Here is a 24289-nt window from a genome sequence, read left to right as displayed (position 1 = left end):
TTGGTCTCTATTCCTCAGTATCAGGAGATAGAATGAGAGGAAATGGCCAGAAATTGTGCCAGGCTGGATATGAGGAAACATTTCTTTCCTGCAAGAGTGGTCAGGCATCAGAACAGGCTGCCCAGGGAAGTGCTGGAGTCACTGTCCCTGGAGGTGTCCAGGAAACGTGCAGCCATGGCACTTGGGGACGTGGTGTAATGGCCATGGTGGTGCTAGGCTGACAGCTGGCCTCGATGATCTTAGAGCTCCTTCCCAACAGAAACAACTCTCTGATTCCTTCTCTCCTCCAAAACAGGTAGAAGACACTACCCTGGCCTTTCTCCCACCTTAGGCATGACCAGGAGGCATCACCACACCAAAGGCACTCACTCTGGGGGCCTAGGGACACGAGCTGGTACAGCTGCTTCCTTCACTTCACAGCCAAATCCACCCGGCTAGTTTGCAGCCCAACCCCAACGCAGCTTAAATCCTCCTGGAGAAGAGCATTCCTGTGCACATCTTGTCACCCTCACCCTCCAGAGAGCTGCCTGTCCCTGCCCACCAGACCACCACTCATGTTAGAGGAGCAGGAGACCCATTTCCTCGGGGTCTGGACAGACAATTGCACGTCTCCCGGTCCCAGGGGGAATTTTCCCCGCTAGCGTGGCGGCAGCGGCGTGCCCTCACAAAGAGCACGTTTGTACCCCGGCCTGCCTGCTGCCAAATAAGCATCTGTTCCAAGGACCCAAACATCCAAAGCAGTGGAGACACCCACTGCTAATGTGACATATTTTGCATTCCAGGCTTGAGAGGTAGGCTTGCAAACCTTCAGAGAGGAAAGAGTGTTTATTCACTGGAGAGAGGTGTAGGTCCAGCTATTTATTTAAGTCCACGTGTGCTTGCTGGAAGACAGCTTTGATCTTCGCAGCTCAAATAGCAGATAAATTGCAAGGAAGGGAAGAAAAATATTAGTGTAAAGTTCCCCTAGTAAATACCTGTAACCAGGCCTCCCAACCTTCAGATCTTTTTTAAGTGCCTTATCTTGCCTGCTGCCCCAAAGCCAGCATCTCCCCTTCCTCTCCCACCTTCTTTCTCGCGTTGCCCTTGTCTCCACAGCCTCTGGAGAAAGCACAGCCTGCCATCCTAGGACATCTGTGGCTGCCTGCTTGGATGCAACATGAACCAGCCTTTGGCCAAACAATGTGAGAGCCCTGTCCATCTAAGTAACAGACATGCAGTGCCATCTACCCACTTCTTTTTGAGCAAAGGGGCTTCCAAGGACTAGGAGGAAAGTCCCATCAGTAAAAGTATTCATCCTAGAATGGTTTGGGTGGGAAGGGACCTTAAAGATCACCTAATTCCAACCCCCTTGCCATGAACAGGGGACAACTTCCACTAGACCAGAATGCTCAAGGCCTTGTCCAATCTGGCCTTGAACACTTCCAGGGAGAGGGCATCCACAACTTCCCTGGGCAACTTGTTCCAGTGCCTCACCACCCTCACTGTAAACCATGCAGTACACAACTAGCTAGGGGTTCTTGCTGCAGTTTAAACATCTGCCTCTCGAAGAAGGTCTCATTCCAGATCAATTAAGAGATCAGAGGACATCTTCAAGGGTTGCAGAACATGACAGCTCTCTGGTTTGTGCCAGTTCCCAGTTGTCCAGGACCCACTGCGCAGACAAAGAAGTGCCTACGGCCATGGCTGTGGAGCTGCTGCGCCTTTGAAGCGCCTGCCACGTTGGGCTTACAGCCTGACTGGAGCCCTGCCTGAGCACAGCCAAGTACCAAGGGGGAATCACATGCTTTTTAAGAAAAGAATGATATTGGCTTGTCACTGCTTTGCCCAAAACAGCCCAGAAATGTGCTGAGCAGCACAACTTGTCAGCTGCTGGAGAGATGCTCGCTCAGATTAGCTACCACAGCACTTGGTCTGGTTGCAGAGGACTCAGAGCTGCTGGGAAAAAAAAAACCCAGAGAGCAGCAGCTTCCCAAAGAGGAGAAGTCACTCAAGTGGTACTGCTGGAAATTTCTTTTGGACCCTTTAAAGCCAAGGGAAGCTCTCAGATTCTCTCTGATCGCTCATGTTGTCAGAGCTTTTCTCCTTGAGGAGCAGGCTCGCTAGCAAGCACAGGAGAAGCACCACCATGCAGACACACACAGCTCCACACGGGACACCGAGGCACTTCCAGGGCAAAACAGGCCTGCTGGGGTTTGAGTGGGTGCTTAGCTGGGGTTTTCTTCAGCTTTAAAGAAAAGCTGACTCAGCAAATATTTCCTCTGTTAGCATTTCAACCACATCTTGGAGCAGAAGCCAGCATGCATCTGGCACATCGCGGTGTCACGGCCACAAAGATCACAGCGCTGGTGAACAACGGAATGAGAGGAGCAGGGACCCTCAGGCCAAGAGCCAAACACTCCTCAAGCACCTACGTGGCAAAGGAGGATCACAGGAAGCAGTCAGGTGAGCCTGGGATATTCCACCCTTCACAGGTCACTCCCTAGCCCTTTCTCCAGACAGCATCTAGGGAGACACTGCCCTGCAACCCCACAGAACTCACTGCTGGCCATAAAACCTAGACGTGAAACCATACGTTTGGGGCACACTGCTGACCTCTGAGGCTTTTGACAGTGTCTGTAAGCCAAGGGGCAGTGGTGCTGATCCTGATGAGCAAGAGAAACGAAGCCAGGAGTATGTGCTTGAAGCAGCACAGAAATCCCAGCCACCAGGGAGGAGTGTGGCAGCAGGAAAGGCAGCCCTGCACACCCCAGCTGCTGCTGGTAGCACACTGACAGGGAGATGAATGCTGCCGAAGGTCCACAGCCCCACTGCCCCCAACCAGAGCCCAAGCAAAACATGCCACATCCCCTTCAAAAACAGCCTCCATGGAAGCCTGCCAAGGCAACCAGTAATCAGGGTGCTATAGTTAGCTAAGCAAGGGCTGCACTGGGCTCACAGAACTGTTGAGGTTGGAAGAGAGCTTTGAGATCATTCAGCTCACCTAGAGCTCACAATCCCACCTCTGCTGCTGAGCCACTGCCACTAAACCACATCCCTCAGCACCACAGCCACACAGCTTTGAAATACCTCCAGGGACAGTGACTCCATCACCTCCCTGGGCAGCCTGCTCCAGTGCCTGAGAACCCTTTCTGGGAAGAAACTGCTCCTAATATCCAACCTGAACCTCCTTTGAGGCTGTTTCCTCTTGTCCTGTCACTTGTTGTGTATGAGAGGAGCCCACCCCACACCTTGATACAACCTCCACTTGGGGAGTTGTAGAGGGCAAAGAGGTCTCCCCTCAACCTCCTCTTATCCAGACTACCTGACCCCAATTCCCTCAGGGCTTCTTCATAAGATTTGTGTTCATTCCATGCTTAGCAGCTGTACACTGGACATTACCTGCAGTCTGGCAGCAGGACTCTGCCACAGCTTCCAGTAATGCAAAGAGCAGCAGCAGCAGCCCTCCCCTCAGAGGCAATATCCTCCTCAGGTGCTAGACTAAGATTACTCTTGATTGTGAAGCAGAAGCTGCAGTTGTGCACAGTGACACAGAAGCACTGCAGCTGGGTGCTGGTGACATGCAGGAACCTGTTTGTGGGGTTCCCAAATGAAGTGAAACAAGGCAGTGTCCTGTGGGGCAGATCACAGAATGGTTGGGGTTGGAAGAGACCTTAAAGACCATCTAGTTGCAACCCCACCCCCAACCCTGGGCAGGAACACCTTCCACTGGCTCAGGTTGCTCAACTCCCTGTCCAACCTGGCCTTGAACACCTTCAAAGAAGGGCATCCACAACCTCCCTGGGCAACCTGTTCCAGTGTCTCACCACCCACACTGGAAAGAATTTCTTCCTACTATCCAGTTTAAATCCCCCCCTCTTCCAGCTTCAATCCCTTCACCCTTGTCCTATCACTAATCCTTGCCAAAAGTCCCTCTCCAGCTTTCCTGCAGGCCCCTTTCAGGTACTGGAAGGCCACTGTAAGGTCACCCTGGAGCCTGCGCTTCTCCAGGCTGAACAACCCCAACTCTCTCAGCCCGTCCCTGCAGGGGAGGTGCTCCAGCCCTGTGATCATCTTTGTGGCCCTCCTCTGGACCTGCTCCAACAGTCCAATGTCCTTTTTTGTGCTGGGGGCCCCAGAACTGGACACAGTATTCCAGGTGGGATCTCATGGGAGCAGAGTAGAAGGGCAGAAATCACCTTCCTCGTCCTGCTGGCCATGCTTCTTGTGATGCAGCCCGGGACACAGCTGGCCACCTGGGCTACCAGGGCACACTTCCAGCTCATGTTGAGTTTTTCCATCAACTGACACCCCCACGTCCTTCTCCTCCAGACTGCTCTCAAGCCACTCCTCATCCAGCCTACATTTGTGCAGGACCCTTCCAAACCAGGCTGGTAACGAGCTCGCACCCCTGTGGCTCTCACACCACAACCAAAACCCCAGGCTCCCCAGGCACGGAAAATGGCGCTAGGAGGCCAGCAAGGAGAAATACCAGGGAGCAGAGCGAGAGAAGGCACCTCGGAGTCTTACAGCTGAAGCTAAGCAGTGAAAGGCAGCGGGCGTGAAAATGTGCGGGGTGCCCCCTGCGCCCCCGAGGACGGCAGAGCTGGGAAGAGGCAGGGAGGCTCACACCTCCCCGTGTGCGAGGCAGGGTATGGCCGGGGGGATGGGGGCGGGTGGCTCCTCCGGATGTGCTCAGCAAGGGGCACAACCCCCTCGGCGCTCGGGAGGCCAATTTCCACGGGTGAAAGCCCACTGCCTGCCCAGGTCCGGTTGGTTTGTGGGGGGGTTGCTGCTTTTTTCTTTCCCTTCCGAGGGCTGATCTGATCAAATTTCACGGGAAAACCACCCACTGCTGCACACGAACAGCCGTCCCGGCCCCAGCCCCTCACCGGGGGCCCGGCCAGGCTGCGAGCCGGGGCCGAGCTCAGCCGGAGGGGGGCTTCGGGACCCGCCTCCCCGTCGTGCCCGCTGCCCCGGGAGCGCCCGCTCGGCGCCCCCGGACGGCAGACGGCCGGTGCATTTGCATCCGAGCGCAGGAAAGCACGGCGCGCCGCGCAAGGAGCGGGCGGCCAGGGAGAGCCCTGCCGAGGCACCCCGGCACCCCCCGCCCCGCAGCCGCAGCCCTCGGGGGCCCCGCCGGCCCACACCCCCCCGGGGATGCCAGGCCCCATCACCGCCCGGCTCCCGGGAACCCAAGGGGCCCGGACCACCCGAAGGCTCGATCCGAGGATCGCCGTCAGCACCGCCCCTCCGGCGCCGCCCTGCCGCGGTACCGGGAGGCGCGAAGCCGCGGGCGGGGCACCGGCGAGAGCCGCACCGGGGGGGCGCAGCGGCAGCCGCGGGGCCGGGCCCCGGCCCGCACTCACCCAGCAGCAGCAGCAGCAGCGCCCGCACCGCCGCCATCCTCCGCGCCGCTCCCCGCCGCGCCGGTCAGTGCGCGCCCCAGCCCCTGGCCATGCCGCCGTCGCCCCGCCTGCCGCCGCCGGGAGGGGCTTCCGGGGGGCGGGGCGGCCACCGGAACCCAGGTGGGGCCCGGGCGGTGGCCGGGGGGGGGGTGGAGAGGGGTCTGCGCGGCGCGCGCCCCGCCGCCCTCCGCCGCCGCGCGGGAGGGGTAGGGCCGGGCCGGGCCGAGCCTCCCGCCCCCGCCCACAGCGAGCCCCGGCGTGGGGCGGCCGCGGCAGCTCCGCTCCTGCCCTGCTCCTCGCGAAGCTGCTGTTGGGATCACGGAGTGACAGCGGGGCAGAGGACCGCTGCAGACCATCGAGGCCACCCCCTACCCGAGCAGGATAGCCTAAAGCGGGTCACACAGGAGCGCGCCTCCAGAGACAGAGGTTCAAACACCTCCCTGGGCAGCCTGTTCCAGCGCTCCGCCACACTCCCAGCGCAGAAGTGCTTCTCGTGGTTAGGTGGAACTTTGTATGTTCAACTTTATTTCCCTGTACCTCTTGTCCAGTCACTGGGGACCCCTGAGAAGCGTGCGGCCCCCTCTTCCCGACACCCACCCCTTAGCAGCTCCTCATCTGTACCCTGTGAAAGCACAGGGGCCCCTGGGAGCCAGGAGCCCTGCATCCTGCTGCAGGCAGAGGGCTGCGGTCACAGCTCTGGCTGCACAACGCAGTGTCTGATCCTGGCTGCTCCTCCATCTCGCCCAAAGCCGGGGCAAAGCAGTGCAAGCTCACCTGGCCACCCGCACAGCACAGGCTGAGGGCCACCCTACCTGGCTGAGCAACTCCCATGGAACGCGGTGCAGCTCTATGCCACCCACAGCTGCTGTTTGAGCCTCCCAAATGCTGGCTGGGGAAGACCCACCATCAGACACCAATGAGTCCCCAGGCATGTTTCTGGGATGCATCACAGAGGATGCTGAAGCCTTGACTCAGCAGAGCCTGTGGCACAGGATGGGAGCACAGCTGCTACAGGAGAGCACAGCCAGAGCTGTTTGGAGCAGCAATGGAAGCAGCCTGTGCAGCAAAGCACTGACTGACCACAAGGCCCTAACCTGGGCACACAGGAGAGCCCTTCTCAGTAACCACAGCTTTGCGACTTGGAAGATCTTGAGGCAAACAAAGCTCTTCCCAAGCCCACCAGGGCATGCCCCATCCCCTCCCTCAGCCATCTGCAGCTGCAGTGGTTTGACATGGGTTTATTTACTGTTGGCACTGCCAGCTTCCCCACAGGAGAGGATTCATGGATGTGAAGCTCGCTGATCAATGCGGAACGCAAGGCAGAGTGGCACCAGTGGTGCTGCTGGCACCACCTTTCTCTCTCAGCTCGCAGCAGCTCTGCAAACAGCACCCACAACTGATGGGCAAAGGCTGCCAGCATCCCAGTCCTGGCTGAGGAACGGTGGGTGGGAGCCAGGGAGGCACCCAACAGTCCCCCCCCTAGCAGGGGATGCTCAGGATCAATGCCTTGCTTGTGGTGAGCCCTTTGAACCCCACTGTCTCTGCAGCAGCCATTTCAGTGGCTCCATTTGGGACAGGCAGCCATGTCTCAGAGGCCACAGAGAGCCCCACACCTCCTACACAAGTCATTTGCCTTCTAGCCACCTCCAGCTCACGACTCTGCAGCAAACACAGGGCCAGCCAGCATGCCTAGCACAGCTCTGCAAGCCCAGCTCAGAGCTGAGGGAAAGCCCAGGTCGTGCTGCACAAGCCCACACAGTTCCTGCCTTACAGGAGCCTCCCACCAGCAGCCTGCTGTGGAGGCTCTCCCTGGTGCCACCTTCAGCCTCAGGCACAGCAGCGAGCGAAGTGCAGAGCAGTCAGGCTTTCCCCTGCCCGGGCTATCGCAAGGTGGAGTGCAAGCCCACCCCCCAGCACCCTGGTCTGTCATTTTGTGGGTCAGTGGTGGGTCAAGAGGTGCATTTGTCTCCTTTGGGTCAGAAGAGCAGGTCCAGGAGCAGGAGGGCTCAGGGCGAGCGCGGAGATTCACTCAGCTCGGCAGATGAACCAGATCTCGTTGCGGCGCCGAGGGACGCTGGGGTTCTGATAAGCAGCCACGATGTATGTCCCCTGGAGCACACTGTCTGTGGAGCCCAGGAGCTCCCAGAAGAGACTGATCTCTCGCAGAATTGTCTCCTCAGTGGTCACCCCATAGAAAACCCTGCAGCAAAGAGCGCAAGGTGAGCAACCCAGCTGGCGCGTTCCCTCTTCCCGCAGCCGGGGCTCCCATCCCCTCTGCCCAAGGAACCACCTCGGCCATGCAGGGAGTCCATACCCCTCTGCTGAGCAGAGGAAAGGCTTCTGGTGCTAGGGTCACCTGGTTATAACCCGGAGGGGAGACCTCTCAGTGATGTGGATCTCAGGGTCTGTGGGAACAGGAGGGTTTTGCTGGAACTGTCCCGGGAGGTAATAGGCGGTTATGACCTCACGCTCCAGCCCAGTCCCTTCCTTGGTCAGGTGGATTTCGTTGAGCACTGGGACTGTCATGCCCAGATAGCGACCTGGAAGGAGGGAGGAAGGCAGGCAGTAGGCCCAGTGAGATGGCTGGGGGAGTGGCAGCAGCCCTCCTGCCTGCTCCAGATGAACAGGGGCAGGGCGCAGCCTGCCAGCCCGCTCCGGTTCCTGCCTGCACACACCTACAGAGTTGTCCTGGCAGATGTAGCGCATGAGCTTCATGAAGCTCATGGAGATGCTCTGCTCATACATGGGCTCCCCCTTGGTGACACATGCCCACTTCCCAGCTGGGTAGCGCCGCTCCTCGTAGGCTGCTTCCTCACACTGGAACAGGCCACAGAGAAGCCAAGTCAGAGCCAAGCACCCCGGCACTGCTGGGTGGCACAACCGAGGCAAACGGGCAGGAGGGGGGGAAGACAGGGCCCTGCCAAAATGAGAGCCCCTGCGAGTCAGTGCTTGGCAGGAGAAGCCAGGGAGGGCAAGGAGAACTGGCACCACATGCACTGCAGACAAGGACACTTCACAGCACTGGGCAGAGGTCAGTGAAAGGAAAAGCACAGAGTGGGGACGGGGTGCAGGGAGGCACAAGGAATGCAGCACATCCTCAGCAGGGGACACAGGGCTTCCTGCTCCTCTCCATTTGATGTCCTGCCTACTTGCAAGGGTGCTCTTGATTCTGGGCACCCAAAGGGCCTCCAGTAAGGTTGATCTCATTCTCAAGTGGAGGACCTTGTCACTGCAGCACGGTGTTCCTGGAGGGTAGCAAGCAAAACACCTCCTGCCCAGTAGAAGTCAGTCTGGCAGAAGAGCTCTAGCACCCAGAAGAGCAGTGAAGGTTGGAACAAAACTCTCCCACACCAAGAAGTGAGAGTAGGAAAGAGAGAGATGAACCCAGCTGGTGAAGAGGGAACAGCTTTGTGGGATGGGTCAAAAAAATCTCTATTTGCAGCACAGATGTTCAGTCTTCCAGACAAACACAAGAAGGAAGGGGGAAACTGCTCTTAGTTCAGCTCATGGCTTGGTTACAACCACAAGTACCACACAAAGAGAGGCTGTGGAGTTGTGGTTAGCACCTATCTTCCTGCTCTCAGCTTCTTCAGACACACTGAAGTGGTCATGAAGCAACCTTTGTTTCAGAGCTCAGGGTACCTGTCCTCACCAGTGGTGAGTGAGCCAGGAAGCTGTAAGCAGCCTCAGCAGCAAGTGTAGCATCCCTGTGCCTCCACCCACGTCAGGTCTCAACTCAAAAAGCCAAACCAAAGGCAAAAGGAAGGCATCTGGGCTGCCTGTGTGTGTCAGTGGGCTGTCAGGAAGAGTGCTCCAAAGCTCTGCAGGCCAAGCAATGTTTGCTTCTAGATGGGGCCATGCCTGCTACTATCCCACCAAGCAAAGCAAGAGCAAAGGGTTTTCCAAGCAAGGAAACTGCCAGTCCCTCTAGATGATCTGAAGCTCTCATCTGCCACACTATCTGAGAATAAACCTGTCAGTGAGGCACAGCATCTGGTTCTGTCACAGCCTGATCCCCACATTAAGCACCACCACTCTAGCAGGTGAGACCTGACCAAGAGAAAGAGCCTGGATGCTTCATGAAGACCCAGTGGCAACAGCATTTGGCAGAGCAGAGCTCTGTAGGTAGGATAACAATTCACTTGCCTCCAAGAGGATGAAAGCTTGTAGCACTGACAGCTCAGGAGGAGCAACCAAATGGAGCAGGAGCAACCTGCCCAAGCCTGGGAAATGTCTCCTTAAGGGCCCCAGCTCCTTAGTCCCCTCAGTGCTAAAGCCATGAAGCGGTTCCCATCTCCTCACCCAGTCCCAGAGCCCAACTCCAAAAATCCTCCACAGGCACAGAGGGGATGCCAACAACAACAGAGGATCTTCAGGCCCCACAGGGTCTTGGAGCCCCATTCCTGCCTGGGACCAGCATAAGCAGAGAAGAGCCCAGACTAAGCCTCTGGGACCCAGCAGAGGGTAAGTCCCAGTTCAGAGCTGTATAACCCACATGCTCAGGCGTGCTTTAGAGGCAGGAGTGCTGGAGCTCAGCCCAGAAGAACTTGGTTAAGCTCTCTCCATAGAGAGGACAACTGACAGACGTCTTCTTGGTAGGAGGCCCAACTAAGCCTGCAGAGAAACAGAAACCAGTCTGACAAGCACTGCTTCAGCTATGTTTGAAAGCTCCAAAGCACCCTTTTGTGTGAGAGAGGAGAGGTGTGCAACTTAGCAAGAACAGGAGGTCTTCAGGCAGAAGCTGCTGTGCTTGGATTGGCAGCTGTGACAAACACCACCACAATGCTTGGGTCTAGCAGCCAGGGCCACAGGCTCTGTGCTCCCCTCAGAAGCATTCTTAGCTGGTGCCAGCTGAGATCTCCAGCTCAGCCAGCAGCCACGTAACTAACACAAACAGAAACCCAGCAGGACTTGGAGCTGTGCAACAAGGAGACCTGAGCAAGGCAGGGAGAATACTCTGAGTTGAAAATTCCCTCTCTTGGATGTGTCCACTCCCACAGAGGGTAGGCTGGTAAAAGAGGCAGCTGCAAGCCATGAGACCAGAGAAAGGAGCAAGACAGGCAATTTTGAGTTAAAGACTGGGTAGTTGAGCATTGCCATTACTCAACATAAGGGAGGATCAGAGAATCCCAGCATGGCAGGGGTTGGAAGGGACCTCTGAATATCATCTGGTCTGACTTCCCTGCTGGAGCCAGAGCACCTAGAGTAAATCACACCAGAACACATCCAGGTGGGTTTGGAGTGCCTCCAGAGATGGAGACACTCCACAGCTTCTCTGCACAGCCTGGCCCAGGGCTCTGCCACCCTGAAAGGAAAGAGTTTTTTTTCCTTATGTTTACATGGAACCTCCTGTGTTCCAGTTTGTGTCCATTGCCCCTTGTCCTATCACTGGACACCACTGAGAAGCATCTGGTTCCATCCTCCTGATTCACCCTTTAGATACTGATCAGCATTGATGAGCTCTCCCCTCATTCTCCTCTTCTCGTGGCTAAACAGCCTCTGCTCAGCCTTTCCCCTTAAGGTAGATGATCCTGTCCTCTCAGCATCTTAGTGGCTCTCTGATGGACTCTCTCCAGTAGTTCCTCGTCCTCTTGAACCGGGGAGCCCAGCACTGGATGCAGCATTCCAGAGGAGGCTTCCCCAGGGCAATGCAGAGAGGGAGGAGAACCTCCCTCGACCTGCTGGCTTCACTCCTCTGAATGCACCCCAGGAAGCCGCTGACCTTCCTGGCCAATGCAGGGGAGCCAGAGGCCGCCCCACTCCGGAGCTGCCATCCCGGCTGCAGTGCTCCTGCAGGAGCCTCTGTCGGCAGGCCGGCGTGCGGCTGCCGTCCGTGCAGGGGAAGCGCTCTCCTCCTGCGGCCCGAGCGGGCGGGAGCTGCCGCGGCGGGCGGAGAGCCGGGCGCGCAGAGAGGAGACCTCACCTTCACCTGCCGCGAGAGAGTAACGAAGGGCACGGCCTCGGGCGCCTGGCTGTGCCGGGTCATCTGGAGGATCGGACCTGCCATGTCTGCAAGGCAAAGAGAGGGGCGGGGAGGCTCGCCCCGGCTGGGCAGCAGGGGAGGCCCCACGGCGCGCCTGGCCGCTCGCAGGGCGCTGACAGCATCCGCTGGGACCCCCCACCGGCCCCCATCCATCGCAGCCTCCCCGGCCCTGCTCAGAGCTCCCCCCCCGCCGCCTCGGGCTGCCCCGGCAGCGGCAAAGCTCTCCGTGGCAGCGGCAAAGCTCTCCGTGGCGGCGGAGCCCTCCCCGCCGCGGCTCAGCGCTCACCTCGGGGCAGGCTCACTCGGTGCGTGTTGGCTACGGCTTCCCAGCGGGCGAACAAGCGAGCCCGCTCCCGCTCCTCGTCGCCATCCTCCCCGCCGCCGGCCGCGGACTCCTCGCCCAGCCCCTCCAGGTCCTCCAGCCCGATCCGCGCCATGGCAGCGCCGCCCCGCCCCGCCCCGCGCCCCTCCGCCGCGGAAGGGAGCCCCCCCCGCCCCCGCTGACGTCACGGCCCCGTGCCCGCCCGCCCCCTGGCGGGCTCGCCGCCGCCGCGCGCCGCAGCCAGCCGCGGTCGCTTCTACCGGTGCCTTTTATTCAGTAAAACGCGGTACAGCAAAACCCGCCCCGCAGCGCCCCCCCCCGGCCGCACGGCCGCGGCCCGGGGCCCTTCCCGCCACCCCCCTGCGGACGAGGCCCCCCGGCTCCCACCGGACTTGGCGTTTCTACCTGGCTAGCGTGTGCGAGTGGGTGCCGAGCGTGCTGCCGACCCGAGCTGCCCGGCCCTGGGTGTGCAGCGGAGGAGCATGCGTGCGGGCTGCGGTTCCCAAACTACCTAGGGGCCAGCCGGTGCCCGTGGAGGCCGGGGTGGACAGCGGCACGAGAGTCAGTGATGGCAGGGGGTGGGGAAAACAGAGCGGGCGAGGTGGGGAGGGTGCTGGGCGCCGCCCCGTGCAGCGCAAAGCTGTGCCACGCCGGCAGCAGAAGGGCCAGAGGCAGGGGGCACCTGCCGGCAGGTCAGTTGGAGGAGAGAAGGGAGCTGTGGGAGGACAGGTCCATGCTGCTGGCGCTCAGGCCTCTGCTCTCTGCACGGAGGCCTTGGGTGCCCTGGAAAACACAGCACCTGTGAGGACCAGTGCCTGCAAATCCACACCCACCTCCCAGAGCTGCCAGCCCTCCTCCTGCACCCCTTGCCTCACAAGCCTGGATTCCCTGGTGATGTTATTAACCAAGTTAGGTGCCCACCTCCCAGAGCTGCCAGCCCTCCTCCTGCACCCCTTGCCTCACAAGCCTGGATTCCCTGGTGATGTTATTAACCAAGTTAGGTGCCCACCTCCCAGAGCTGCCAGCCCTCCTCCTGCACCCCTTGCCTCACAAGCCTGGATTCCCTGGTGATGTTATTAACCAAGTTAGGTGCCCACCTCCCAGAGCTGCCAGCCCTCCTCCTGCACCCTTTGCCTTGCAAGCCAGGACCCCCCCAGTGACATGATCAAATAAGTTAGGGCACCTCCCTGCCCTCCCTGCTCCCATTCTGTGGCAGGAGGTTTGCTGAGCTCAGCAGACAGGGAGAGGGCTGGCTGGAGGCAATACCTTCAGCTTTGGAGCCATGACCTCAAAAGAATGGCCAAAGCAGGGACACTGCCACCCTGCAGCCTTGTGCGTGGATCAATGCCTTCGGTGGGATCTCAGGCACCAGGTGTGGCCTCTCTCCACCTTCATTGCTGGCCATGGCCCCCAGAGCCAGCTGCAGCCACACAGCCCCCACCCCAGCGCTCATTCCTGCCCCCGTCCCACCACCCAGTCCCTGCTTACCTCAAAGGTAGCATCGCTGGACTTGTGCAGGTAGTTTAATGATGCAGCTCGTTTCATGCTACAATAAAGCAGAGGAGAGCAAGAGTCATCTCCTTACACCTGGCCAGACCCCAGACCTCGGGGCAGCAGAGCCCCTGCCTGCCCTGAACCCATGCTGTCCCCCCTGCCCCTGGGCCATACCTGGTGTTCCTGGGCTCCAGGGCACCGTTGCCCTGCAGTTTCTTGACCAACATCTCACTGCTTCTCCGTATCACATCCCGGATTTTCCCGAAGGAGCTGCTGCGCTGCAGGGTGCCACTGCCATCCTGGACAGAGAGACACAAGCTGGGGCCACGGCTGAGGGGCACCAACCAGGCTTTGGCATGCTGCATATGAGTGGCTTGGCTCCAAACACCTTCTTGCCCACTTGCACTGAGGATTTGGCCCTGGCCCAGAGTAGGCTCACTGCCTGGTACACGATGCTGCCTCGCACTGGGCCTCCACAGGACGTGACCACCGTGCAGTCAGGGCCCCCTACCACCATGCCCTGCTCATACCTTCACCACCTGTGACAGCTCAGGCAGCAGCTACCAAAGAGGTCCCAGTGGCCAGGGAAGCTACAAGCCCTGCTGGGAACCCCAAGCCTGGGGCTACCTGTGTCAGATCAGGACATGCTGCTGGGATACTAAGTTCCTCCCTCCTCACTTGCTGCTACCTGGACATCATCCTCCCCCTTCCACTCCAAGCTACTGCTGTTTTTCTCCTCCATCCAGCATTCATCCTGTTGCACATCCTGGTCCTGCAGGCTCACTCATGTCAGACAAGACCAGTCCACATGCACACTCAGCCTTGTCCCACCTCTAACACCCCCAGGACAATTAGCTTTGACCCCCCTGAGCAATTCAGGCAGTTCCTTCAGAGATGTCTTCCTTTGGCTGCACCAACCCTGTACTGCCAAGCAGGCACCACTCTCTTTGGCCTGCTCTTGCAGGAGTTCCTTTATGCCTACCTGCTTTTTCCAAAGACCAAAACCAGCTCTAAATCTTGTTCCTCAGTCTGCTTCCCTCCCACAGGCCCTCACAAGTTCCCAGTGCTCTCAGCCCTTGGCAGGTTCTAGCCTATCTCCTGCATTTAGCTCCACGTGCCAGCTGCTGTGCCAAAATGGCACCAGGCTCTTCTCCTGTGGCCAGGCATGCTCATTGCACAAGGTTGTGGCACTACTGATGATGGGGAGGTTACTTTTGCTCTGAAGGCCTGAGAGCTGCAATCCTCCCTGCTCCTGATCCCAATGGCTCCTGGCACATCAGGGCAGAACAAGTGGAGATAAGGCAACTGCAAAAGCCCTTGGCAACTTACAGGCACATGTGCCAGCCCCTCTGTTACCACTCCAGAATGCCCTGTGTCCCAGCAGCAACACTAGAGCAGGTTGCCCAGGGGTGTTGTTGAGGCCCCATCCCTGGAGACACTCAGGATCAGACTTGATGTGGCCCTGGGCAGCCTGATCTAGTTGGAGGTGTTCCTGCTGGGGTTGGACAAGATAACCTTTGGGGGTCCCTTCCAATCCAATGCAATCTGTGAAGCTGTGAGTTGCCCCAGGACTGTCACAGGATGTTAGGGGTTGGAAAGGACCTCTGGAGATCATCAAGTCCAACCCCCTGCCAGAGCAGGGCCACAGAATCCAGCACAGGTCACACAGGGACACATCCAGATGGGGCTGGAAAGGCTCCAGAGAAGGAGACTCCACAACCTCTCTGGGCAGCCTGCTCCAGGGCTCTGTGAGCCTCACAGTGCAGAAGTTCCTCCTCACGTTGAGGTGGAGCCTCCTGTGCTGCAGTTTATATCCACTGCCCCTTTGTTCATGCAGCTCTGCAGGGCCATCCCCACACTCTGACCCCTGTGGAGAGCTGTTCTGACACTTCCCCCCTGCAAGGCACAGACATGGCTTCATACCAGCAGACCTTTCTCCTGGTATTCATCACATCCCTTCCTGGAGAGGCCAAGTGCACTACACCTCTTAGCTTCCTCATTGGGACGAGGTGTTTCCAGCCTGAGAGCCATGTGCTGTGGCTGCAAGGGGCTCCCTCCCTCAGGAATGCAGAAAGCACCACAAGTGTTAGCAGGGTAACAGTCTGGCTTCTGCACCAAGCATCCTGGCCAGATGCTGGAGGAGCTGGCCATCAGTACGTGGCACTAGCACAGATGCAGTGGGGTGTCTGTTGCCTCCCCAGTAAGACTTGCACTGGGTCCCCACTTTCCCTGCAGGGTACTGCCACATCAGGCACTGCTCCTTCTGCCAGGGCATGCAAGCCAGGGGTGGAGAAGGGAACACAAGGTACAAGGGCAGTAGGGTCCGACCAGAAGTGACCAGGCCTGGAGGATGGAGCCACATTGCCCCAGCTGCAGCAATGCAAACTGCCTGCAGACCAACACCAGAACCAAATGCTGCTGCATGCTGTGTTAAAAATAGCCTCCTTTCTCTCCCCACTCCCTTCTCTGCAGGGTTATTTTTAACCCAGGGTGGTTTGGGGGCTTGGCTTACTGCAAAGCCCCCATCCCACTGCACCCACCAGGATGAGCACACTCAGAGAGGGGGGGGAAAAAAGCAGCAGCTCCATCACTGAGCTGCTCTTCACTGCATGCTCCCTCCTTGCCTGCTGCATGAAGGCAGAGGACTGGGGCAGGATTTGGCAGCATGTGGAGCACTGAGGGACCCAAGTGGGCATTTCTCTGGCAATGGAACCACTCGCTGGGGATGGCCCAGGCTCTGATGCCCTGGGGCAGCCTCGCCACACACAGAGCTGAGGTTAGCAGCAACCCCAGTTTGGAGCTTAGAGGGAGAGGCAGTGGAGTTGGGTCCCTCATCTCCAATGCTCAGCCTGCCTAGGAAAGGTGCCCTGGGAGGCAGCACGTCCCCTTTCACACACACAGGCCACCAAGCACCCCCACACCTGCTCCAGCAAGCGTTTGCACCCACCACCACAGGGCTGGCCCACGCCAGCCTACAGAGCATGGAAAGAAGCACAGGGCAGCAGTTCAGGTCTGTCTACCTTTAATCAGAGGTAAGGTTGTTACAGCACCAGGTCCAGGACATGGCAAAGCAGAGGGGCACCGTGGCCTGCAAGCACCCTGCACTAAGGACTCGCCACTCTCCAGGAGCATGGGGCAGTGCTGGCAGGGAAGGCACAGCCCTAGAACACTCCATGGTCCTGAGGACAAACCTTTCAGCAAGCACAAGCTCCCAGGAGAGCAGCATGCACGTGCCCCAAGGCCTCTGCACCACCAGAGCAAAGCCAGGCCCAGACAGACACAAGCACAGAAGCACATTTAGTATCACCACCTGCCAGGTGACTAAGCAGGAGAGAAACTACCTAGCTAAATAAATAAAGGGGCAGTAGGGAGGGGTGGTGTCCTGCACTGGCCTCTATCCTGCTGGCTGCAGCCTGCCCAGCTTTGTTCCCAGGTAGGAGGGCCAGAGAAGTTTGCTTCTCACAGGAGGTGGGATGAAGGTGTGCATCCAAGGGTGTGAGGCTCAAGGCAGTGGTGGTCTGGCCCTGGAAATGTTCCCTTTGCCAGCAGTGACCCACAGCACCAGACCCTGTGCAGGCCTAGGATTCCATCAGAGGCACTGAGCAGAGAGTCAGTAGTGTCTCCCTAGAAGTAACAGGCTCAAAGGTTTCCCAGACACTTGATGAGGGACAGCCAGACAGCAAGTAACAGCCCCAGGGATGATGCATGGCAAGCCAGCTCCTGTGTTCAAGCATTAACCTCTTCTGTGAGCCACCTGACCCCTTCTCCACCTGTGGAAACCTCCTTCATGGAACCCCAGAGCAGTTTGGGTTGGAAAGGACCTTGAGGATCATCTAGTTCCAACCCCCCTGCCATGGGCAGAGACACTTTCCACTAGACCAGGCTGCTCAAGGCCTTGAACCTCTCCAGGGGGGAGGTGTTCACAACCTCCCTGGGCAGCCTGTGCCAGTGTCTCACCCCCTCACCAGAAAGAATCTCTTCCTAATATGCAGTCTAAATCTCCCCCTTCCAGCTCAAAGCCATTCCCCCTCCTGTTACCACTGCAAGCCCTTGTAAAAAGTCCCTCCCCAGCTTTCTTGCAGGCCCCCTTCAGCTACTGGAAGGCTGTATAAGGTCTCCTCAGAGAATTCTCTTCTCCAGGCTGAACAGCCCCATCCCATCTGCCCCTACATGCTCAGAGCACCCCAAGTCCCATCTCTTCCTTTCCTCACACCTTTCTTTGCACCTCCTTTCTCCCAACCACCCTGCTCCAAACCAGCCCATCACCTGTCTCACTCACCACCACTGGTCTGGAGTCTGGCCCCTTACAGACAAGTTCTGCTTTCCTCCTACTTTTCTTCTGTCTCCAAGAACAGTTAAAAGCTTCACCCCCCCCCCTCCCCAGCTCACTCTCCCAGCAGCCACAGCTGGGGACCCTGCAGCAATGGGGACTCAATTCACTGCTCCATGCCATCAGGTCAGGAACTCAGCTACAGCATCATGTCAGGAGGCTGCAACCAATCATGCCTGTCCTGGCTGGTCCCTGTTCCATGCATGGCCCTTGGCTGTCACCTCCTCATCTCCTTTTGTGTGTACAGTAGCTATGGGCTGCCCTACATCCCTGTGTCCCTGCAGAGAGGAATACATGCAGCCCCTGGGTTGCAGAGCTCATGTGGGGCAAGGACAGCAAGACAGTGCTGCAGGGGGAGCACAGCTCGCTGGTGGCCAGCACAGGTTTGCTCTAGGGTGCTAACAGTAGCTAAGCCTACGAGAAAGAAAGCAACTGGGAGCCAAACAGCTCTGCCAAGGCCATGCCTCCACCCCAGCAGAGTGCCCATCTTCATGCCTCCGTCCTGGCCTCTGCAGAAATGAAGGGAACAAGCTAGGAGGGTCGAGGACATCTAGTGAGAGTGGAGCTGGTGTGGCTGGAGTGAAGACAATGCCCGGCAGGCCTGGTCCCGAGGGATGAGCCAGGGCAGGACAGGGGTGGGAGCAGGCAGGGGAGAGTGGCTGGCTGCCCTGGCTGGGGGGAGCAGGCAGCTCCTCGCAGAATCTTCCTGCTCCTGCTGGCCACGGGGACTGGAGCCGGGCCCCACGGCCAGGGCCTCCGCTGCAGGCGCCGCCGGGGCCGGCGTAGAGCTCTCGCCGCGGAAGGAGGGATGGTGTGGAGGGAAGGTCGGAAGACAACACAAAGGTCCAGGTGATGGCAGTGGAGGGGAAAGAGGGAGTCTCGGCAGGCATTTAAGCCTAGTGCACAGAGAGGAGAGAGACACAAGTGACACGGCTGTGAGGCTGGGGCTCACCCAGGGAGCGGCCGGGGCAGGGCCCAGGCTGCAGGCACAGGCAGCTGGGCAGGGAGGCAGGACTTGGCGGGGGGGCGCTGCCAAAGCAGGCTCAGTGTCTTGGCCAGCAGGCTCCAGCAGCCTGGCAGGGACAGCTAGCTCAGGGAGGGACAGCACGGACGTCCTGCTGACTCTGAGGGCTCCTGCTCCTGGGCTTTGGGCACGGGGTGCCGGCCAAGGCCTCAGCAGCACTCAGCTGGTGCCATCCTCGCTCCCACGGCCCAGACCCTGCCTCTCCCAGCTCAATGGCCAGGTCCAGGCCCGGGGGTGCTTCCAGAGCTGCTCTTGGTAGTGGGGCACAGAGGTTGCTGGCACCCTGGGTGCTGCTGTGGCCCTGCCTGCAGCACCTAATAGCTAAGGGAGGGCTGCAGAGAGAGCCTGCCCTAAGGCAGCACACACAAGCTCTCCAGCCCAATGCAGGGAACAGCTGGCCATGACAGACAGCAGCAGCAGGAGCTGCCTTTTTGGGGGGAGCTGCAGCCCAGTGCAGGGCTATTGGCTGGCAGAGGAGGCTGACTACATGTGCAGCAGGCTGGCAAAGGCACTGAGCATCATGTGGCAGCAGCCATGTGCCCCAGGGTGTGGGAGAGCCCTCCAACCCTCTACCTAGAGCTGGTTAAACCAAATAAGCCCTGCCAAGTCCCCTGGGGAAGGATCATATGAACAGGGACTACCCCCCTTGGCTGCAGGACAGGATGGTATTGATTGCTTGCCTTGGGATGATCAGCTCAGAGACTGTCAGAAGGGTCTGAAGAAGACCATCACCAGTGCAAAGCCATTACCCAGCACCAACCACAGCCAGGAGGAACTACAGAGGTACACCAGCAAGGGCAGAGACCAGATGATCCTAATCCAAACCTATAACCCTCCCTCTGTTCTTCTCTGCCCCCTCTGCTAATGAGGAGGAAAAGGCTCCAGGGTTGGTGCCTTGCCAGGGCTTAGGACCCTTTTCCACTCCTGATGCCAAGAGCTGGGACAGAGGACAGCCCCCTGTCTGGCAGAGCTGCTGGATCCTCTCAAAGCTCTGCTCCCCAGATCCCCTCCAGCCATCTCCTGGGTACAATCCACGATCAAGAGAGCCAGCAGGCTTCAGACTCGAGTGTTGGGGGCTGTCATGGCAACAGGGAAGAGGCAGGAGGCTGAGAGGGAGCTCATGCGAGTAGGGATAGAGCAGAGCCAGGTGGGGAAGGGTTAGTGAGAGCAGATGTGAGGGGGAAGCAGAGGACTCTCTGTACTCAGTATGTTGCCTGTGCCAGGCTGCAGCAGCCCCTGGGTACCCAGCTACACTGCACTCTCGGCTAGGCCCTGCAGGAGGAGTGGTGTTAACAGCTCTAGCAGCTCTCAAGCCAAGCACCCCCAGCACCATGCTCACTTGCTGCCTCATTTCCATCCTCCTCCTTGCAGAAGACAAAAGGCTCCAGATCACTACCTTCCTCCAAGCTCAGCACTAGTGACCAAAGTACCCTTCAGTCTCACAGCAAGCCCATACAGGCTCAGGTCACCTCAGCTGTGCCTCAGCTAACATCAGCTTCATTTGCCAGCACTGGTCAGGATGGCATCCACAGCCTGGCATCCTGCAAAGACCTGCCCCTTACCACCTCTGCCTGGCCAGAGCCCACACGGGGCAGGAGGCCAGGAAAGGAGGGCAGCAAAGACACCGGCTGCAGACTACTCTTGTGCCCTGCAGTCACTCAGTCACAGCCACACCAGACACACATACAGACCCCTCCCCAGGCTCAGCACCACCTGTGGCACAGTGCAGGACAGACAGCCAAGCTGCTCACAGAGCCTGTGTGGGGCCTGAGGTGGGGCTGAGGCGCTCAGCCAGGGCCCTCGAGAGGGGAGCAGCAGGGAGAGAGGTTAATAAGGTTGCGAGGCTAAGATTAAGGGCAGACCAGGACCATCTCATGCTGTGCACTGCCAGGGCCTGGCAGCCACCTGGAAGCAGAAGCCCTCGGTGGGGGATGTTCGGCCTGCCCACCAGAGGCCGGGCCCAGGCACGCAGCTCCGCGCACCGGCTGGCCCGTGCCAAGGAAGGGGGGAAGGAAGTGTGCAGGGAACGGACGAGGCAGACAAGGATGCCACGACAGGCCACGCGGGGACAGTCCTGAGCCGGGCTGTCCCTGCCCTCTGGCAGCCAGCTGAGGCCATTCTTGATGGTGTCTTGTACTTACCCCGCTCCATTCCACGCCCATACTCACTTCCTCGCTACCGTCTGTGGCACTCTCGTACTTGACGCTGCCCCCCAGGCTCCGCCGCCTCTCAGTGCCGTCGCCCTCCTTCAGGATCTCCACCACCTTCGTCTGGTTGATTGGGTCGATGCCCTGCAAGCAGGAAGGGAGAGGGGAGCACGGTGCTTGGCCCTTCTGGGCTTCTGTTGCTCCCCTCGAGTGACCTGACGTGCCTTCACCCTGCCTGGTCCCAGCCCCTCGCTAGGGCACCGTCCCCACTGCAGCCAAAGTCTCCAGCACAGGGAGGACAGAGCTGGAAGCCAAGGCCATGCTGCACTTGCAATCATACAATCATCCTGGCCTGCATCAGGAACAGTGTGGCCAGCAGGAGCAGGGAAGTCATTGTGCCCTGTGCTCTGCACTGGTTAGGCCACACCTGGAGTCCTGTGTCCAGTTCTGGGCCCCTCAGTTCAAGAAGAACATTGAGAGACTTGAAGGTGTCCAGAGAAGGGCAACAAGGCTGGGGAGAGGCCTTGAGCACAGCCCTGTGAGGAGAGGCTGAGGGAGCTGGGGTTGCTTAGCCTGGAGAAGAGGAGGCTCAGGGGAGACCTCATTGCCCTCTACAACTACCTGAAGGGAGGTTGTAGCCAGGCAGAGGTTGGTCTCTTCTCCCAGGCAACCAGCACCAGAACAAGAGCACACAGTCTCAAGCTGTGCCAGGGGAGGTTTAGACTGGAGGTGAGAAGAAAATTCTTCACCGAGAGAGTCATTAGTCATTGGGATGTGCTGCCCAGGGAGGTGGTGGAGTCCCCATCCCTGGAGATGTTCAAGAGAGGACTGGATGTGGCACTTGGGGCCAAGGTTTAGTCATGAGGTCTGTGGTGATAGGTTGGACTCAATGATCCTCGAGGTCTCTTCCAACCTTGGTGATACTGTGAGACTGTGATCATTAAGGTTGGAAAAGGCCCCAGAGATCATCCAGTCCAACCTGTAAACTGAGTAGTCCCTGTCTGGGTTTGCAGCTCACCGAGTCCCCGAGACAACCAGAAACCACACCGGAGAACAAGGCCTTCCCACACTAAAGCTGACAGCTTTGCTTGTTTCATGTTTTGGTGTGTGAAGGTTTCTGCTGCCCCTCAGCCTTTGTGCTAGGGGCTTACAGTTCCTGCTCTATTATTTGAGGATTGAGAGGAGTTTAGAATCATAGAATTGATTTGGTTGGAAAACACCTCGAAGATCACTGAGCCCAACCACCAACCTAACACCACCACGGCCACATTGAACACCTCCAGGGATGGTGCCTCCACCACCTCCTTGGGCAGCCTGTTCCAGTGCCTGACCACTCTTGCAGGGAAGAAACTCTTCCTACTATCCAACCTAACCCTCCCCTGGAACAGTTTCAGGCCATTTCTTCTCGTTCTATCACCTGATCCTAGGGAGAAGAGACCGACCCCCACCTCACTCCAACCTCCTTTCAGGGAGCTATTGAGAGCAATGAGGTCTCCACTCAGCCTCCTCTTCTCCACATTAAACAAATGAGGGGGAGAAGTACTCCAAGCAGCCCATACTGTGCTCCCTAGACAAAAAACCTGAAGCATCTCTGCACTCAAAACTCCACAGCATCTTCCTGACACCCACACCACCTGCTCCATCCACACACACAGCCCCTTCCCCTGCACAGCCTTGCACGACCCCAGCCGCCCCGGAGCCTCCGCTGCTGTGGGAACATGAGAATAAAAACAATAGAACAGAATAAATCAAACCAGGTTGGAAGAGACCTTCAAGATCATCTTGTCCAACCCATCAACCAATCCAACCCACCCAAACAACTAACCCATGGCACCAAGCACCCCAGCAAGTCTCCTCCTGAACACCTCCAGTGACGGCGACTCCACCACCTCCCTGGGCAGCCCATCCCAACGGGCAATCACTCTCTCTGTGTAGAACTTCTTCCTAACATCCAGCCCAAACCTCCCCTGGCACAGCATGAGACTGTGTCCTCTTGTTCTGCTGCTGGCTGCCTGGGAGAAGAGACCAACCTCTGCCTGGCTACAACCTCCTTTCAGGTAGCTGTAGAGAGTGATAAGGTCACCCCTGAGCCTCCTCTTCTTCAGGCTGAGCAACCCCAGCTCCCTCAGTCTTTCCTCACAGGGCTGTGCTCCAAGTCCCTCCCCAGCTTTGTTGCCCTTCTCTGGACTCATTCCAGCAAGTCAACCTCCTTCCTAACCTGAGGAGCCCAGAGCTGGACACAGCACTCAAGGTGTGGCCTAACCAGTGCTGAGCACAGGGGCAGAATGAGTTCCCTGCTCCTGCTGGCCACACTGTTCCTGCTGCAGGCCAGGATGCCATTGGCCCTCTTGGCTGCCTGGGCACACTGCAGGCTCATGTTCAGCCTAGCATTGACCAGTACAGGTGAGGCTATCAAAGGCTGTGAAACCCAGGAGAGAGCCCTGCCAACCCCCAAGCCAAAAGCTGTGGCCCAGGAAGGTGCCCCCGGGGTTACCTGCCGCCGAGAGCGAACCGCGCACTCCTCCAAGGTCTCGGCTGCCTCCAGCTTGCCCTGGCGTCGGTACAGCGCGCCCAGGTTCCGCAGAGTAGTGTTCACAGTCGGGCTGCAGTCAGAGACTGGAGCTGAGCAGGAGCCCTGAGGCCACCCCCCCCAGAGCTGGCAGCTGCCCACAACCCACCTCTTACCTGCTAACCTTACAGGCCTTGTACCAGCCGCCATACTCCGCATAGGGAGCGCTGTCTCTGTGCTTGCTCTGCAGGGTGAGGAGAGATGAGAGCGGTTAACTCCGTGTCTGCTACCCTTCTCCGGCCTGTGCTCTCCCACTGGGTGCCAAGGTCAGGCCCCAGACCCTTCCACCAGCCCAGCCTTTGGAAACACAGCCTGCAAATGTGGTGATGAAGCCCTGGAGGGGCAGCTGAAAGCCCATTTGCTGCAACAGATCAGGGCCACAAGCAGTAGCGATGACCCTACCTCAGGAAGCAACACAGTCCCCTCTCCTTGCCCCTGCCATGGGACCAAAGGCAACAGGGACAACACAGCCCACCCTCACAGCACCCTGGGGGGAGGTAACACCCCACCCCTGCCAGCATGCACAAAATATCCCCCACCAACAAACCCCTCAGAGGCATGCCAGGCAGTGTGGACACTGACTGACCCCCCCCTGCAGCCATGGCCAGCAAAGTAATCAGCCAGCCACATCCACACCTTCTGCATGCAAAGTCAGGCCTGCTCCACAGCACTTCAGCCCAGTTGTCTCCTCTCCATGCCCCCCCCAAAGCTGACTGGCTGGCCCTGCCACAGGAGCAAAGTGGCTGCTGGCCAGAGCTTGATGCTCAAGGAGAAAGATCTATGGCCAGGACAATCCACTCTGAAGGGTGCAGCACCCAGCACTGCCCTGGGTCAGCAGGGACCCTCCACCTGCAGGAGCAGGGCTGCCTGTCCACACATTGTGCAGCCTGCTGGATGCTGAGCACCTGGGGGCATGCCATGCCCCTGGCTCTACATCCCCAGGACACATGGGCTGGCCAAGAAGCATCCAGCTCAGCCCCAAGGCCAGAAGGGCTGCAGAAGGTGCAGGGGGCCATTGCTCCACAGTAGGAGGTTC

The 24289-nt window shown here is 58.7% G+C and overlaps 3 protein-coding genes across 7 annotated transcripts in view; all 3 read right to left on the bottom strand.

Moving 5' to 3' along the window:
• The window catches only part of PTK7 (protein tyrosine kinase 7 (inactive)), a 48215-nt gene extending 42773 nt beyond the window's left edge, over positions 1–5442 (bottom strand). The window contains exon 1 of the mRNA XM_068153628.1: positions 5346–5442. Within this exon, the coding sequence (XP_068009729.1) occupies positions 5346–5382 (37 nt within the window). The 5' untranslated portion in view covers positions 5383–5442. The remainder of the gene's footprint in view (positions 1–5345) is intronic.
• Positions 5443–6606: 1164 nt separating this feature from the next.
• On the bottom strand, positions 6607–11804 carry LOC137448777 (heme-binding protein 1-like). Of its 2 annotated transcripts, XM_068153625.1 has the most exons (5): positions 11654–11804; positions 11308–11393; positions 8060–8201; positions 7741–7924; positions 6607–7584 (listed from the first exon to the last, which is right to left on the bottom strand). In XM_068153625.1, exons 1-5 carry the CDS (start codon positions 11802–11804, stop codon positions 7410–7412), a joined length of 738 nt encoding a protein of 245 aa, XP_068009726.1. In that variant the 3' UTR covers positions 6607–7409. The 2 variants fall into 2 exon arrangements, with proteins under 2 accessions (XP_068009726.1, XP_068009728.1); XM_068153627.1 differs by lacking the exons at positions 11308–11393; positions 11654–11804 and adding an exon at positions 9687–9873.
• A 135-nt stretch (positions 11805–11939) lies between these two features.
• KLC4 (kinesin light chain 4) overlaps positions 11940–24289 on the bottom strand; it is a 31500-nt gene continuing 19150 nt past the window's right edge. For 2 of the 4 annotated variants that reach the window (XM_068153620.1, XM_068153621.1), the window contains exons 11-16: positions 23370–23437; positions 23179–23287; positions 20679–20828; positions 13358–13482; positions 13178–13235; positions 11940–12472 (exon numbers count right to left, since the gene is read on the bottom strand). In XM_068153620.1, the coding sequence (XP_068009721.1) occupies positions 12383–12472; positions 13178–13235; positions 13358–13482; positions 20679–20828; positions 23179–23287; positions 23370–23437 (600 nt within the window). In that variant the 3' untranslated portion in view covers positions 11940–12382. Of the gene's footprint in view, positions 12473–13177; positions 13236–13357; positions 13483–16188; positions 18410–20678; positions 20829–23178; positions 23288–23369; positions 23438–24289 lie in introns of those variants that run through there. The other 2 variants (XM_068153622.1, XM_068153623.1) reach the window with 2 other exon arrangements.

The sequence above is a fragment of the Melanerpes formicivorus genome, unplaced genomic scaffold (assembly GCF_026170545.1).
Source record: "Melanerpes formicivorus ecotype bairdi unplaced genomic scaffold, bMelFor1.0.p_v2 SCAF_26, whole genome shotgun sequence".
Lineage (NCBI taxonomy): Eukaryota > Metazoa > Chordata > Aves > Piciformes > Picidae > Melanerpes > Melanerpes formicivorus.
Note: the sequence above shows the minus strand (reverse complement) of the source record. Positions and strands in the feature narration are given on the sequence as shown.

Excerpts from the sequence above, each read along its gene's own strand:
- LOC137448777 (XM_068153625.1), bottom strand. The coding sequence starts at position 11,804 with ATGGCGCGGATCGGGCTGGAGGACCTGGAGGGGCTGGGCGAGGAGTCC. Across the intron at positions 11,394-11,653 it reads CCGAGTGAGCCTGCCCCGAG|ACATGGCAGGTCCGATCCTC; the intron begins GTGAGCGCTGAG and ends TTTGCCTTGCAG. Across the intron at positions 7,925-8,059 it reads CTGCCAGGACAACTCTGTAG|GTCGCTATCTGGGCATGACA; the intron begins GTGTGTGCAGGC and ends CCCTCCTTCCAG.